The sequence below is a fragment of the Eleginops maclovinus genome, chromosome 21 (genome assembly GCF_036324505.1).
Source record: "Eleginops maclovinus isolate JMC-PN-2008 ecotype Puerto Natales chromosome 21, JC_Emac_rtc_rv5, whole genome shotgun sequence".
NCBI lineage: Eukaryota > Metazoa > Chordata > Actinopteri > Perciformes > Eleginopidae > Eleginops > Eleginops maclovinus.
Window position 1 is genome coordinate 16,533,025 of NC_086369.1, and position 17,256 is coordinate 16,550,280.

Genomic DNA, 17,256 nt, shown 5'->3' on the forward strand with positions numbered 1-17,256 from the left:
AGTGATCAAACAGATCGCATAGAGTCCTGCTCCTCTGAGTGCTCTACAGCCATCAGCTGATGAAGCTGCACAGCGCTCCCCCGCTACCACAAAGTGACTCTGGGTATTCAGGATTCATTCTGCAGGAATCTGCACTTTTTATCTGACACCCAGTCTGTGTTAGTTTAGAAGTAAAGACAACAAGGAAGGTCTGCAGGATTCAAAGGATGCACAATAACTACTGTAGTATAAGCAATAACATCTTGAGTCTCAAGCTCCTCCTTCTGAAGTAAACTTGAGTTTTAAAAGACAAAGCATATCTTTAAACCCTCTAGCTGTAGGAGCTTTCTTTACGGTGTCACACATTTATTCCAACACTTATAAGCACATTTTCTAACTCAGGGCGCAGCATTTATGTTTCCTCACACTCTTGAGCTCTTAAGATAACCTCTCTTCTGCATGACAGCTGACTGTTGAACTTTGAAAGAGCCCCCACATCTTGATTTAGTGGTACACATACAGACAATCAGTGTTCAAATCAGACATGGTGCATCATTTCTGACTTTTTATATTGGGTTATGGAATAATTAGTAAAGCAGAACATGATTAATGTCAATGTGTTTTACAGCTATTTGCTATTTGGGACTCTGGACACTGAACTTGAGACTATAGGTGACTGTCACATGAACCTGACGCCTCTGAATGCAGGAAGAGCACATTTCACAGCTTTATATGCAGCTCTCAGTAAATATGGCATGCACTTATTGTTTGTATTGACTTTATTTACCATAAACAGTGATTGGACGTCTTCAGAAAAGGTGGTGAGAGCCTGATCCCCTCACAGCACTTCCAGTCATACACACACACTCACACACACTCACACACCTCTGTCATTACTGTGCTTTCCCTTATGTTACATGTTGCACGTGATCGCCAAGGCTACGTACAGGAAGAGGTGCTGTGTGTGTGTGTGTGTGTGTGTGTGTGTGTGTGTGTGTGTGTGTGTGTGTGTGTGTGTGTGTGTGTGTGTGTGTGTGTGTGTGTGAGAGAGAGAGAGAGAGAGAGAGAGGGGGTGCAGTTTATTTCTGTCTGCAGAAGTTTGCGTGTGATCCCCTTTAATAGCTGCTCAGATGGAGAGAATCAGACGGTGTTTCATTAGTGATTCCTGTAATGTCAATAAAGTTGGGATGGTTAACAGGAAGGGTGTGGGAGCAAGGGGGAGGGAGCCAAGGCCAGGGGAGGTGAGGGAGAGGAAGAGGAGGAGGTGGTATCATTACTCATGCACTGACAGGGGGAGAGCTGACAGTGAAGATGTCTTTGTTACATGCTCTGAGCAGACAGTGGAGAAACTGAATGTCAAAATTAAAGGAATAAACCATAAACAGTTTTAAAGCGGGGGGGGGGTACGATTTTGTTGTCATTAAATGATGGATAACCAGTAGGACAGCTCTGTAAATGCATTTAAAGGTGGAACTACACTGGTATATTATTGCACTTGCCCAAAATGATGTAACTAGCAAGGTGTTTCAAATGAATGCAACCCTTTTTCATCCAGTTTGTGACGCAGGTTTCTATGAAATACACTTTAAAAGGCTCAAGAAATAAGTATATAAAAGGTGCATTGTACAGCACCATAGGAACAACACATGGAATAACAAATGTGCTTTAAAAAGGTAAACAACAACAATGTAAATAATGCAGATGATGATGTTAAGAGTGAGCTCTCTAATCACATATATGCTGTATTGGTCTAAACTTACAAATAGACCTTTAAAAAATGTCTTCTTCATTTAATCATCCAACCTGAGCAGATCAGTGTGTGTTGTGGGGACTTAGCGCCATCTGCTGAACAAACAAACACACACACACACACACACACACACACACACACACACACACACACACACACACACACACACGCACGCACATGCATGCACACACACACACACACACACACACACACACACACACACACACACACACACACACACACACACACGCAGACTCTCTGCAGTGAACCACACCGTCCACCAGAGGGAGCCGCTGCATCACTCTGGTGGAGCTCGGATTTAAATTCAGTGCATCTCTTGTCACTTCATAAATACAAAATTGTTGTTTACTTTTCTTGCACACTTTGATCTAATTTACGGAAACTGAATAACGTAAGTAATGCAGAGTGTTGAGTCTCTCTATAAAACCTTTATCTCCCGTCTGAATATTTCCCGTCACAGCGATATTTTAGTGTGACCGTATCTGAGCGTGAACAGTTTTTACAGCTCCAATAAGAGTCTGTGAGTTTATGAGAAATGCATCTCAGTAAGGATTGTTGGACACATTTAGAAATGAAGGAAAGCCTTGAATACAACCCCTTTTTGAATACGCATGCATGCTTATTCACTCACTTCTTATCATGGCAAGATCAGATTCTCTGCACAGAAACTTTGAAATCTGCTGCAAAACTGATCTTTACTTTTCTGAATAAAGGACAAAAATAATGTATATCTAAACACTATGTTGCATGCTTCTTCTCACCCTCTGTCTCTGCAGGATTAATGGAAAGATTATCCAATTAACTAATTAAGAATACACTTTATATGCACATGTCACACACAAAACCCCTTTCCTTTACTCCTCTTTTTATTTGCATTATGCAGCAAAAAAGTCCTGAATATTCCATCAAATGTAGTCATTAAATATATATGTACGTAAAGGAAACTTGTCCTTGCTTTAGTGTGTGTTATCAGCTAGTAAACAGGCTGTCTGTCTTTATTTAAATGTGTTAAAGTTACACAGTTTACTTATTTGTTTACTTTACTTTGATTACCAATATGGTATTTGTTTATATCCCCACTTCTGTCAGAAAAAATAACCAAATGCAAAGTCTTTCTCCTCTCTCTCTGACCTCCGAGGGACGCGCCTCCTCTCTCTGATAAAAATAATATGGAAAACTAAGCTTGTGAAAAAAAACATAGAGACATCAGAAAATAAGAGGTTTGCTTCCACATGTGTTAAGGAGGAGGAGGAAGAGGAAGAAGAGGAAGAGGAGGAAGAGGAAGAAGACATTTATTAATGACCTTGGGGAAGTCCTCCATCCCTTTGACAGATCCTGCAGGGTAAAAAGAACAGGTCCCTCTTCATTTTATGTCAGTTCAGGGTCTCTTTTTAGGGATATTTTGCCTTTTAAATAAATGTAATAAAATCAATTTAGAATATTTATTCAGACAAACACAGATTGAATACCTATACTTCCACGAGGCCTCGCAGCCTGGGGAACCTTGTTAGAGCAACAGAGGCCACAAGCAAAGATAACAAGTGGTAAATAAAGGTTAAAGACAACAGACAAATGCTAAATAAATGGCATTTACACATTACATTTCACTCATTACATCTTCTCTCTTTTTGCACTATTTTATTTATGTTATTTGCACCATGTATGTGGAGTTGTTGGAGGAGCACGCGACATAAGATTTTCATTGCCAACATATACGCTGTATCTGCTGTGCATATGACAAATAAAACCTTGAAACCTTGAAACCTACAGCGATTGATCAATGCACCCATACTTAAAATACTCATGGTGCATGAAAAATGTGGTGCCATATATAAAATAAATATTTGCACAGCTAAGTCTGTCATATGGTGAGTGATAAATCATGGTGAATAAACAAAGTCAATTATATAGTTTATGTTCTTATTGAAGCAATTTCCTACGTGATGTGTGTACAATCATCTATGCAAATCTCAATATACATGTTTTGTTATCTTATAATTGTTGCAATGGCTATCAGAAAGAAGTCCTGATTATTAATCTATATTTCGTCTTCATGGTTGCATATTTTATATAGATTACCTTGAATTTGAACGATGTTTATAGTTCTTTAATATAGTTAGAGCTATTCCTGCTGTGTTGACCCTTCAGAGTAATGAAAGACTTCAGTTTTTATCAATGACTGAGTTTTAGTATTTCAATAAACCCTGTTTTATGATTATTGAGTGGCAGGCACAGAGCCCATTGTCCGAGAGCCAGCTGTCCGGGCGACGTCACTCAACAGGCACCAGGTGGAACGCAAAGCATGCTGGTACATGAAGTATTTCAGATATTGTAATCCAAATTAGCTGAATGAAAACATGAACACATGAATGTTTTAATTAGAATCCTGTATGTGTCGTGTCTAGGAGACTCTGTGTTACTCGGATCAGTTTAAATAAAGTTAGATGAAAAGCTTAACGTGAGCGAGACTCCCGGAAGGAACTACAAATCCCATCAGCGCTCGTGTGAAAACATTCGCCCCCATATTTGATGTGTTCAGGTGCCATCTAATAGCTGGGAATTTACCATGTCTTAAATAAAAGTGGCTTCATTTTGTGGAAAATGTGGAAATTAGTACTGTATATGAATTAAATAACGGTTTTTAAACGTGAGAAGAACAAGATATGTCTCTAGGTTTCCATTTTAATATTTTAATTATAAACTTGAAAGAGTCTGGTAAGTCTGCAAATATCGATATGATGTTTTCTCATATAAATGACTGAATTCAGGTTAATATGTTATGGCTTAGCCACATTATAAAGACGGCCAATAGGCTAAATATCTGAACACCTGGTATTAAAACACGCATCAAACGTGTCTAAAAGGACTCAAAAACCACTACATTATATATATATATGCATTCATAAAAAATGCCTCCTATGTGTACGGATCCCTTATACCAATTGTGACTAAGTGACTAAAATATGCACATTCAGCTCTTTCGTATGCTGCAAACCCTGATTAGTTATATGTCCTACAGCCCATGAACGCACCACCAGCCCCCCTCCAGCGGCAGCTCATTCAGAGAGCTGCTCTCCTGCAGAACAACTGCTACCTCCTGTCCTCAGTGAGTAACCCTTTCTCTCTATTATCACTCAAATATATACCTGTCACCGCGTTACCGAACTGACGTCATTACCGTCGCTTTATCACGGGTAAAAACCCCGGGTTTCATCCCGGTTTTATTTAGCTTTCCAAAGTCCTGCATGAGGGGTTTGTGCACAGCGTGCTCCTTTTGTTCTCAGCTGTGTGTGTGTTTGACAAAGGAAAGCTGCTGTTATTTAACACTCAGCCTCTTCCGACGGCTCAGGTTTGATCTGATTTGAGGGTGAATTTCATAGTTCATATTAATATTAAAAAAGCGGAGTAAAGTCCCCCGTTTATCCCAGGGTGCATGCATTCCCAGTATGACAGTGATCCCAATCAGAATCGGGTATGACCAGTGGGTTTACACAGATGAGGATTTTATTAAAACATATCGTGAAAAAATTACAGTAAAACTAATATGACAATTACTGTATAAAAAATGCTGTGGATAATAAATATGCAACTTGTACAAAGGGTTGTGCGGGATGGACAGTATTAAGATGAGGGTATCATTATTATTATTATCATTATTATTATTATTATCATTATTATTATTATTATTATTATTATTATCATTATTATTATTATTATTATTATTATTATTATCATTATTATTATTATTATTATCATTATTATTATTATTATTATTATTATTATTATTATCATTATTATTATTATTATTATCATTATTATTATTATCATTATTATTATTATTATTATTATTATCATTATCATTATCATTATTATTATTATTATTATTATCATTATTATTATTATTATTATTATTATTATTATCATTATCATTATCATTATTATTATTACTATCATTATTATTATTATTATTATTATTATTATTATTATTATTATTATTATTATTATTATTATTATTATTATTATTATTATTCATTATTATTATTATTATCATTATTATTATTATTATTATTATTATTATTATTATCATTATTATTATTATTATTATCATTATTATTATTATTATTCATTATTATTATCATTATCATTATTATTACTATCATTATTATTATTATTATTATTATCATTATTATTATTATTATTATCATTATTATTATTATTATTATCATTATTATTATTATTATTATTATTATCATTATTATTATTATTATTATTATTATTATTATTATTATTATTATTATTACTATTATTATTATTATTATTATTATTATTATCATTATTATTATTATCATTATTATTATTATTATTATTATTATCATTATTATTATTATTATTATTATTATCATTATTATTATTATTATTATTATTATTATTATTATTACTATCATTATTATTATTATTATCATTATTATTATTATTATCATTATTATTATTATTATTATTATTATTATTATTATCATTATTATTATTATTATTATCATTATTATTATCATTATCATTATTATTATTATCATTATTATTATTATTATTATTATCATTATTATTATTATTATTATCATTATTATTATTATTATTATCATTATTATTATATTATTATTATTATTATTATTATTATTATTATTATTATTATCATTATTATCATTATCATTATTATTATTATTATTATCATTATTATTATTATTATTATCATTATTATTATTATCATTATTATTATTATTATCATTATTATTATTATTATTATTATTATTATTATCATTATTATCATTATTATTATTATTATTATTATTATTATTATATTATTATTATCATTATTATTATTATTATTATTATTATCATTATTATTATTATTATTATTATTATTATTATTATTATTATTATTATCATTATTATTATTATTATTATTATTATTATTATTATTATTATTATCATTATTATCGTTGTTGTTGTTGTTGTTGTTGTTGTCGTTGTTGTTGTTGTTGTTGTTGTTGTTGTTAACGTCTGACTCTGGATGAACCCCCAGTTTTTGACGGTTTTTAATTCCTGTCTCTCCTTTCTCCAGGATGCTGCACCTCTATGGGACACAAAGCCCCAGGATATGAATGAAGCTTTCTAACAAAGAGCCATAAAATCTCCATGGGAGGGGGGCAGTGTACCCGCAGATGCTTTTTATATCCTACAGGGAAAGAATTCACTCTGTACTCTTTAGGGATTGCTTTTGGATCTGTGATGTGGATCAGAGGATGCTGATACCTGGAGGCTCCCAGTCCCACCGGCAGGGTCTTTCCTCCCCACGTGGCCCTAGTTGCTGACCCCCCTACCTGCGCCATGACTTCGTCGGACAACGATGAGACCGGCAGCGACTTGTCCGAGTCCCTGGAGATCCGTGAGCTGCAGGACCAGTACCTGGAGCCGGAGACCAGCTTCAAGTCCCGCAGCTTGCCCATCCTGAACGGGCCCTGTCCGCCCGACGGGAGGCTCCGTCTGCTGGACACCACCTGTGTGGCCCTGGAGGAGAGCGCAGAGCTCCAGCTGAGGACCCCGGAGACCCCCACCTCCAGGACGGACTTCTCGCCCTCCGCCTCCAGCATGGTGGGGCTCAGTAGCTCGGTGCCGGGTAAAAAAACGGGCTTCTCCCTGAGCCGCCTTGTCTGCACGCCGGTCAGGAGGTACGTGCGGGTGATCCTCAGGGACTCGCGCTGCTTCCTGTTCTGCATGTGCTACCTGACCTTCGTGCAGTCCCTGATGGTGTCGGGCTACCTGAGCAGCGTCATCACCACCATCGAGAAGCGCTACAGCCTCCGAAGCTCAGAGTCCGGCCTGCTGGTCAGCTGCTTCGATATCGGCAGCCTGGTGGTGGTGGTCTTCATCTCGTACTTCGGGGGCCGGGGTCAGAGGCCCCGCTGGCTGGCTGTGGGCGGCGTCGTCATCGCGGTGGGGGCGGCGTTGTTCTCCCTGCCGCACTTCATCTCGCCGCCCTACCAGATCCAGGAGGTGAACTCATCCATGGGGCGGGAGGGCTTGTGTCAGAGCGGGAACGGCAGCGGGAGGGAGCTGGACGTCGGGTCGTGCCCCCGAGACCAGGAGGGTAACGAGCACAACCTTTACGTCACCCTGTTCATCGTGGCTCAGATCCTGGTGGGCATGGGTTCCACGCCCATCTACACCCTGGGACCCACGTACCTGGACGACAACGTGAAGAAGGAGAACGCTTCCCTCTACCTGGGTGAGTCCGGAGTCTGCTCCCATGCTTTTCACTGTGCTGAAGGTCTTTCTTTGAGGTTTTGAATGAAGCTTTGAATATCTATGGACATATTTTATGACCCTATGGAAAAGAACAAGAAAGAATCCTTAAATAAACAGAATTAACTTAAGATGTAAAACCTTTTCTGTTGCAAGATCTACAAAAGACCTTGAGGGCGAAACAGCTGAATCTATCGTCCAAACTGAGCTTAATCTTCATCTGAAACTGTGCAGAAAACCAGGTTTAAACACATGGAATAAAGGTACTGCCCTCTGTTTGACCTCTGCAATAAGTGAAGGATTAATACTCTTGAAAAACAAACCTAGTTCAGAGTGTTTGTATTTGAATAAACCCAAAACACTCGAGTCATTTTACTAATTTTTCTGCACTGTACCAACTACAAATACACTTAAAGAGTGCAGACAATTTTCCAAAGCCGTGTGCATAGAAAGTACTTCCTGTTTCTGCCTTGTGATTCAGAATCGCCCAAAAAATTCATCAATTCTTCGTTGGCCCGTGCTTCACCCCTCCACCAAGTTCCATTTAGATCAGGGCTGTAGTTGTTCTGTAATCCTGCGGACAGTCAGACAAACAAACTGAAAAGCTGCCCTCATGGGAGAGCCGCTCTCCACCAGCATCAGCGTCATGCTCGCTGATTCTATCGGGTGTTTGATGGATTTATTCGACCTCTTCTAACTGGTTTTAGTCCTGCTGATGAGCATGTTTGTTAAACCAACAATGCAACCCCCCCCTCCACATCTGTATGGCCTTTTGATCTCCGAGGCATGCAACCTCTGCACCGCGCCGAGGTAAATACAGTCTGCAGAGTCAACCCGGAGCATGAGAGGGGAACAGAACTGGGTTGCTTATGATTAATGGTCCTGTTCTGCCTGTGTGTGTGTGTGTGTGTGTGTGTGTGTGTGTGTGTGTGTGTGTGTGTGTGTGTGTGTGTGTGTGTGTGTGTGTGTGTGTGTGTGTGTGTGTGTGTGTGTGTGTGTGTGTGTGTGTGTGTGTGTGTGTGTGTGTGTGTGTGTGGAAGGCTGGCAGCAGTAGAGCCTCATGCTCTCATGTGTAGCTACAACACGCTGCGTTGTGTTTCAGTGTGAGCAGATTGTCTTTGTCGGTACATCTCTTCTGCTGTGGAGGAGCTCTGCTGCTTAATGGTTTTGTACATGCACAGCACATACTGTACATACCACAGGGAGGAGTTCATGTCCATCCTAGCTCCTCAAAGTCCACTATACAGTCTTTAAATGTCCAAATCTCCACATTTGAGATTCTATTTCTGCATAAAATATGTTCTATAATGTTTGCATGAGCGATTTTAAAGACTTTTGAGGAACTACGATGCACATTTTTCACTATTTTCTGGACTAATCGATGACTCAGTGATAAGGATAATCATTAGTTTAATCCCTGGCATGCATACTGTTGCATGAAGGAACACTGAGATGGTTGCAAATAACAAGAAACAGTAAAAAAAAGTCAATTTTTTTTCTTTTCAAATTCTGTATAAAAATCAGCTATTGTCTGGTTTCGTCAATCCAAATCCCATGAATATTCACTTTGATACAATATAAAGAGAGAAGCAGCAAATCTCCACATTTGAGAGGCTGGAAACAGCATTTCCTGACATTTCAAAGACTAATCGACGGCTCAATAATGAATAGAATTGCTGGTTGCATCCCTGGCATGCACCATGCTGGCTGAAACAACAGAGAGGAGATAGCGCAGCTGTCTCACAGTGCTGCAGACACCACATCACAACTACACAGCGCCTGTGGAGCTTTTTCTCCTTCCAGTCCCCCCCTGAGACCCGGTATCGATCCCAACGTGCGTCACAGGGAGCCACTGCAGCAGAGCTATTGACCCGGGCAGGGGAACGAGGAGAAAACACCTCACCTCTGCAGGTAGAAAAACACTCTTGCGGTTACCCATCAGAGCGGCGGGGACCATGATGGTTGTTTCAGAGCAGCCTGGGGGGGGAATCTGCGGCAGCTTTGTGGGGGAACAGAGACGTGTTCTGACATGTAGGACGGAACTCGTATCTGCAGGGAAACGTCCTTCATTTGAGAATCAAAACCCTCACATTTACTGTCTGTTCTCCAGCTCTGTTCTCCAGCTCTGTTCTCCAGCTCTGTTCTCCAGCTCTGTTCTCCAGCTCTGTTCTCCAGCTCTGTCCCAGCTCTGTTCTCCAGCTCTGTTCCCCAGCTCTGTTCTCCAGCTCTGTTCCCCAGCTCTGTTCTCCAGCTCTGTTCTCCAGCTCTGTTCTCCAGCTCTGTTCCCCAGCTCTGTTCTCCAGCTCTGTTCCCCAAACTCCTTTATTTAAGTCAAAATAAATCATGATTTGTTATCTTTTAACCCATTTAAGCAGGGAAAGCGTTGCCCTATTTCTACCATTGAAACCGGGAGCGCTGTTGCGTCATTCTACTATTGAACCCGGGAAACCGGATACGTCATTTTCTGGTACAAGAGCTCTGTGGTATTTCTTTGCATTACTTTTCGGCCTCTTAGCCAATGAAATGCATCAGAATATACACGTGGCATTGTTTGGATTTTTTTCGAGCAGTCATGCCGACTTAGTCTACTGCGGAGGGAATTCTGAAGTTAGTGACGGTAGTGATGTTGATGATCTGCACAGCGCTACATTACTACTGACGACTTTGAACCCGTCGAACCAATCGACCGGGATTTATGGTTAAGACGTATGTTTGAAGACGATGAAGACCATGAGTTCGAAGGTTTTGAAACCGAGTGGAGGACGGAGAATTACCACTCTAATCCACAGAGTGTTTTCAACTGCACCCAGGAGTCATTCCTCCAGAGGCCACTCATGAAAGCCACAGCTGTAAGCTCTCAAATCTGCTAGAGGCTGAGAAATCCATTATTTAGTAGGCGTTGACACAATTGCGGAATTTCCAGAAACACTTCAGGTTTTAGGGGTTCTTCTGAAATCGCCCATACGTTTTACAGGCATTTTCTCCAGGCGTTTTAGGCCTACATGGGTTAAGCGCCTCTCTCACCTCCTGAAGTAGAAGTGTTTTCTGCTGCAGTAACATTGAACTAGTCTCATGACCTCTACCCCCCCCACTTCACCCAGAAATCCTCCAAGCCATGTTCATATTTCCCCAGCTGCAAATCTGTGAATGTAGGCTACCCATATCTCCAGGAGGCCCCCCCCCCAATCACCATAAATGTAAACCCCTTCTCAATTTACTCCGGCTCAGAGGGGAGGGTCTAAGAGACAGAGAGTGTGTTTGTTTTTCCTGACGATGTGTGTAAGGGTTTTCCCTCTGACCCCTCACCATCATTCCCAGCTCCGACCCCCCCGTCACTATGGAAATGTAACGGACATGTGAATCTCTTTTATTGGTCCTCTAGAGAGAATAAAGCCCCCTCTCACTCATCTGCTCCGACACATCTACAACCACACTGTAGCTAAAGTTTTGCTCTTAAGTGCAAATTTAAGGTACTTTTACTTGTCTTATGTGTTTTTTTGCCACTGCTACTGGCCTAGAATTCAAAGGGAGATATTGTGCATTATTACAGCTTCTTATTAGTTTAAAGAGGCCCCTTTTGCTCCTTGTTTGTGTGCATGTAAAGGGTCTGCAAAGGTTAAAATCATACGTGATAGGCTGAGGGGCGGGACGTCTCTGTAGAGGAGTATTTCTACAGTGTGGGGTGAGTCTGAATACCTCCCTCCTACATTCCTGCCGTCTCCATGGTGAGCGTTTGTCTTCCTCCTCCTTCAGGAGCTAGTAGTAAACTTCTCTGACTCGCTGCCCGGCGTGTTTTGTAGCGTCCGCTGTTTCCTCCAGCCTCTCACAATCTGTCACCCTCTCCGTCTGATTGGACGACCCGCAGATCTGTCCGATCAATAATTCAGATTGTCCTCATTGAATTGTTGATCCAGTAAGAGCTTTGGCTGTGACCTCCGGCCTCTCTCCACTGACCACCTCTGTGATTTACAAGCTAATGAGGCTAGCAAGCTGTTATTGATATGGGGGGGAGGCGAGGGTTAGATTAGATTGCTGTCTGTGTGTCCACTTCACCTCCCAGAGGAGGATACCCAGCTCAGGGTGGAAATAACCGACTCTTCCTCTGTTATCTCTCTTTTACTCCACTTTGCACAGAGGCGTGCAAATGAAAGATGGCACTCTCATTTGCACGATCGCTGCTCCTCCATAAAATACACTTTACATAAAGAGACGTGGAATAGTGCGAGAGATCTGACAGAGAAAGAGAGTCGCACGCCGACGGAACATTATCTGGAGTGCGTCTGAAAAAGTGCTCACACACCGGAGTGTGTTATTGCTGCTCGTGCATTATTAATGTTCTGTTAAGATACACATGGAAATACCAAGGGCATCCGACTGGAGAGGGCTGGTTATTTACTGAGGACACACACACACACACACACACACACACACACACACACACACACACACACACACACACACACACACACACACACACACACACACAGAAATGGGCATGTTCTCCCTCTGACAAATTTAGAAAGAACAGTTGCTCTCAGTCTCTGTCCTGGTGTGTGTGTGTGTGTGTGTGTGTGTGATAATTAGGAAAATTGCAATTCATTTGACATTGCATGTCCTTAAGAGGATCAAAACCAAACAAAGATATTACATTAGGTCTGTAAAGTATGATTTGTAGGTGCATCTCTGAAAGCCTGAATACTATTTGTTTTCAGTACTGCACGAGCCTGTCCTTGTGATTAAATGTCAAATAATTGTGCAGCGGTGTCCTGCAGAGAGACTATTCAGATGCTCTACTCAAGCTAAAATACTGTACCATGAAAATACTCCACTATAAGTTAAATCAGGCTTTTAAAACGTTACTAAAGTGCTTTCAACCCAACAGACTACAGATACGGAGGCCTGCAGACCTCTCTCTCTCTCTCTCTCTCTCTGTCTCTGTCTCTCTCTGTCTCTCTGTCTCTCTCGTGTTCTCTCTCTCTCTCTCTCTCTCTCTCTCTCTCTCTCTCTCTCTGTCTCTCTGTCTCTCTCGTGTCTCTCTCTCTCTCTCTCTCTCTCTCTCTCTCTCTGTCTCTCTCTCTCTCTCTCTCTCTCTGTCTCTCTCTCGCTCTCTCTGTCTCTCTCGCTCTCTCTCGTGTTCTCTCTCTCTCTCTCTCGCTCTCTCTCGCTCTCTGTCTCTCTCAGTCTAAACTGTGTGTCCTGCTCGGCCTGCCTGCAGCCAAAGCAAATGCAGATTGTGCACAAACACACAGAAGCAAACACATGTCCCCAGAGAAGCCCCCCGCCCCCCCCCACACACACACACACACACACTGCAGGCTGACGGGTCAGGTTTCAGCATGGGTCCCACTCAGTATAGAAGGAGGGCTGTTTCATCCCTGACCCGTTGACTGACCCTCCACACGGTTTTGACTTTCTCTGACGCCGTTCACTTTCTCTCCTGGCGACTTATCTGCAGCTCTGACCCCTACACCCACCATAACCCCTCCATACACACTGTTACATCATGTGAGCCTCATGTTGTGAAGTCACATTTCTGCGCAGTGCTGCGTCTTCATACTTGGACACACTGCACATATTTCATATAGATTTTTGTTATTTGCCATATTTTTATTCTACTTATTATTTGTATATTTATATTGATTAACATTTCCTCTTGAGTTTAATTTTCCTCATACTTTTATTTACTGTATTTGCTTATTTCATACTATTTGAATGGTCATGTTCTTATTTTATTTTCATTAATTCTGGATTTATAGCTCTATTTTTGACATTAGTGTTTAAAACATACTTTAAAATAGGTGTTTATTTGCTCTTTTTTACAAATGAATTCCTCTTATTGACGCCTTGCGTGTCTGAAGTAGAAGTCCTTCATTCTTCCTGCAACGGGAAGAATTAACCCCGAATCAGATCCTGAATTAAGCCGCTAACATAAAAGAATTGTAAATAAAAGTTGTAAATTGTAAATTGTGTTTAATGCAGATGTTGCACAAGAGGTTTGTCACAGTCTGTATTGTTTGGTGGTCTACCAGGGGCTGATTCTGTGGCCCCTGACCCCCCTGAGGACTTCCTGCACGCCTTCCTGACATGTTTAGTGTTTTTAATCTGCAGGACGAGTGGGAGTCTGTTTGTCTCCAGAGGCGGGGGTCTGCACTGTGCTCTGACTCCTGCACACATTTTCAGCGCTGGGTTTGTTTGGACAGTGTGTGTGTGGGGGGGGGGGGGGGACTTTTGATTTTTCCTCTTTGTTCTCTTTTGGTTCGTGTTTTTGAACCGAATCCTCCGTTACCCCCGGCTCTGTTGGCTCGGGTTAAAGTGGAACATTATTAACTCTATATAGAGGAACATACCTCGGCATCTGATGTGATTGCTCTACTGCGTTTACAACACATCTACTCTGGACTAGTAGCTAACGAGCACTCGAAAAATCCCAATTTCTATCTAAGTCAAAGGCAGGATTTTTTTTTTTAAATGGGAAAAACTTTAACATTTTGTTTATAAAAAGTCTTCAAAATCCACCTGCAACAAATAGTCGACTAGTTCTAGTTCTCATGGAAAATATGTTGAAAAAGAGCCTCTAAAACGAGTAGATTTCCTTCTTGTCTTTGTTTTAAATCCCATTTAAATGAATTTATCTGATTTTAAGTAATTCCATAAACCTCAGGACTGTAAAGCCTTCCTCCCCCGCCCACACATCCTAATTATTGAGTCCTGGGGGGTTACATCATTACCTTAACAGCCTCCATCAATTAGGACGAATCACATTTAGAAAAACCCTCCATGACGTCTGAAGCCTCTTCAGTGACGCTGCTTCGGCTCCTCTGCAGACTCTCTGTGTTTCCTCTGATTAAACTAATCAGCTGTGAGGAGAAACATGTTTCTGCTCCAGGGTCCAGTCAGGAAATGAGATGTGCTCATAATGACCCGATGTTGATCGGCTGCAGGGGTTTAATATCTGACCTGCGTTATCTCTCTTTATCAATAAGGTTTGGTGCATGTAAAAAACGCCTCCATTAGACTATGTTTACTTCCAGAGCACAGTGACATCAGTATGCAACACTCGCGCTCCTATTGGCTAGCCTTCCAACATTCTGTGCGTAACAGGCTAAGGGGGCGGGACATCTCTAAGCAGTTGACCAATGACAACAGAGAGTCGCTTGTCTTCTGTGTTGGTTTGACGTGACACATCTTCACAGCATCATGAAGACCACATCATCTGAAAGGCCTCTGTCCATAGGGGGAGGCGGGGGGGGGGTGGGTGAGAACAAATGGTTGCAGAGACAGTCTGTACGTCCACAGCCTTCAGGGGGGTGTTAGCCGTTTGTTTTGCTACAGAGATAAAAGAAACCTCTCCCTCCATGCTGCTACGATGCCCCTCAGAGCGGGGTATTGTTCTCGTGGAGCAGAGGAGATGGAGGAGGGGGGCTGCTGCAGGGAGGCGTACTAATGGCTTTTACATTAGGGGAAAATATGAGGGTGAAGTCCCCCTATGGATGCACACACTGTCACTGGAGCATCACTGGGGAGATTGAATGTGCAGTTCATTGATGTTTTCCTGCACTGGCTGTCCTCTCTGCATGGCCCTGTTTGTCCCGGCTGCAGCGACGGCCCACTCTGAGCGGGATGCATGGCACCAAACGTTTCCTGACCTCTCCCTGCGCGCACACACACACACACACACACACACACACACACACACACACACACACACACACACACACACACACACACACACACAGTTAATCTGAGTGCACAGTAGGGTGATTTCAGAGCTGGAAACAGGTACTTTATAGTGATTTTCCACAGCCTGCTGCTCTTAGTGCTTATCTGTCGTCAGGCTTTTGTTCCTCAGGCTGTGGGTTTCACCTTTTTAGGGGGGCCTGGTTGTTGGTAGATAGTTGAATGGTGAGAGTGTGTGTGTGTGTGTGTGTGTGTGTGTGTGTGTGTGTGTGTGTGTGTGTGTGTGTGTGTGTGTGTGTGTGTGTGTGTGTGTGTGTGTGTGTGTGTGTGTGTGTGTGTGTGTGTGTGTGTGTGTGTGTGTGTGTGTGTGTGTGTGTGTGTGGGTGTGTGTGTGGGTAAGCATGCAGTGGTATTTGAACATCTGTGCAGCAGTCTTTTTTCAGCCTTAGAAAAAAGCAGATTTCCTATTTTCCTCTGTTGGTTTCATAATAAGGTGAATATCTTTGGGTTTTTGAGACTTTTAGACACATTATGGTGTATTTTGAGAAACTGGGATGGACATTTCTCCCTTTTTTCTGGCTCCAAACCCTTTAATCTGGGAATTAATAGGAAGATGAATGGATATGGAAGTCTGCTGCGCTCTGCCACAGTTATTATACTCTGACGGATATTAATCATCATGTTTAAGATCACATAAGCTCACTTTCTAATATATTAAATTAGTCTTTTATCCTTTAAGACAGCAGGAAGGCTCACAATTCCTCTTGCACTGGCTGAAGACGAGGGGGGGGGGGTTCAGCATCATGGAGCAGATTGCTGTGCCATGTCTGCAAAGAGAGCGGCTGAGAAGCTGCAGGTGCAAGCTTGTTGCAAACTTTCCAACCCTACACACACACGTAAATCCATCCACACACACACACACACACACACACACCCTCCCTCAGTTCCTCAGTGTAATGTGGTGATACCCCCCCACCCCCACCTCCCAGCCTCCATGGCCCCTTTAACCAGCTGTAAGATTATCTGCCCCCTTCTCAGTGCTGGAACATTATTCACAGGCGGTGACACACACACACCATGAGTGTGTGTGTGTGCGTGGTAAAGACACAGTTTGGATCCGAAGTTATGAACTCAAACTGCTCATTTCCCACCTAGAAATGCCTCTAAAAACCTCAAATGTAGCCTTAATCTCACAGATCTGATGACTAATCCTGAACCTAGAAGAGCATTTTGTTTTTGCAGCTCGGCAAAAGTGGGTTTACATAACAAGGTCAACAGCGGACTCTCTGTGCATCAGGTTTTGGATATTTGCACCGTACATACTGACCTTTGTAGTGTCTGAAGAGGAGCTTTCATTGAGGGGAAAACGCTAGAAGATGCCCTTTTGGAATAACCCATTAGAGCAATTAGTGACAAATAAGCAAATAGCTGTTTATTTCTTTAGTGTCGTGAAAGGAATGGGTTACAAAGAAGGGTGTATTTTGAGTAAATCCTAAAAGAAAGGATGGATTAGACACATAAGGTACACTGCT

General features: G+C 41.3%; 1 protein-coding gene across 1 annotated transcript in view; it reads left to right on the plus strand.

The window, feature by feature from the left end:
- Positions 1-4,827: 4,827 nt before the first annotated feature.
- Positions 4,828-17,256, plus strand: part of LOC134857963 (solute carrier organic anion transporter family member 5A1) — a 32,566-nt gene continuing 20,137 nt past the window's right edge. Inside the window, exons 1-2 of the mRNA XM_063873759.1 lie at positions 4,828-4,856; positions 6,867-8,030. Of these exons, the coding sequence (XP_063729829.1) occupies positions 7,133-8,030 (898 nt within the window). The 5' untranslated portion in view covers positions 4,828-4,856; positions 6,867-7,132. The remainder of the gene's footprint in view (positions 4,857-6,866; positions 8,031-17,256) is intronic.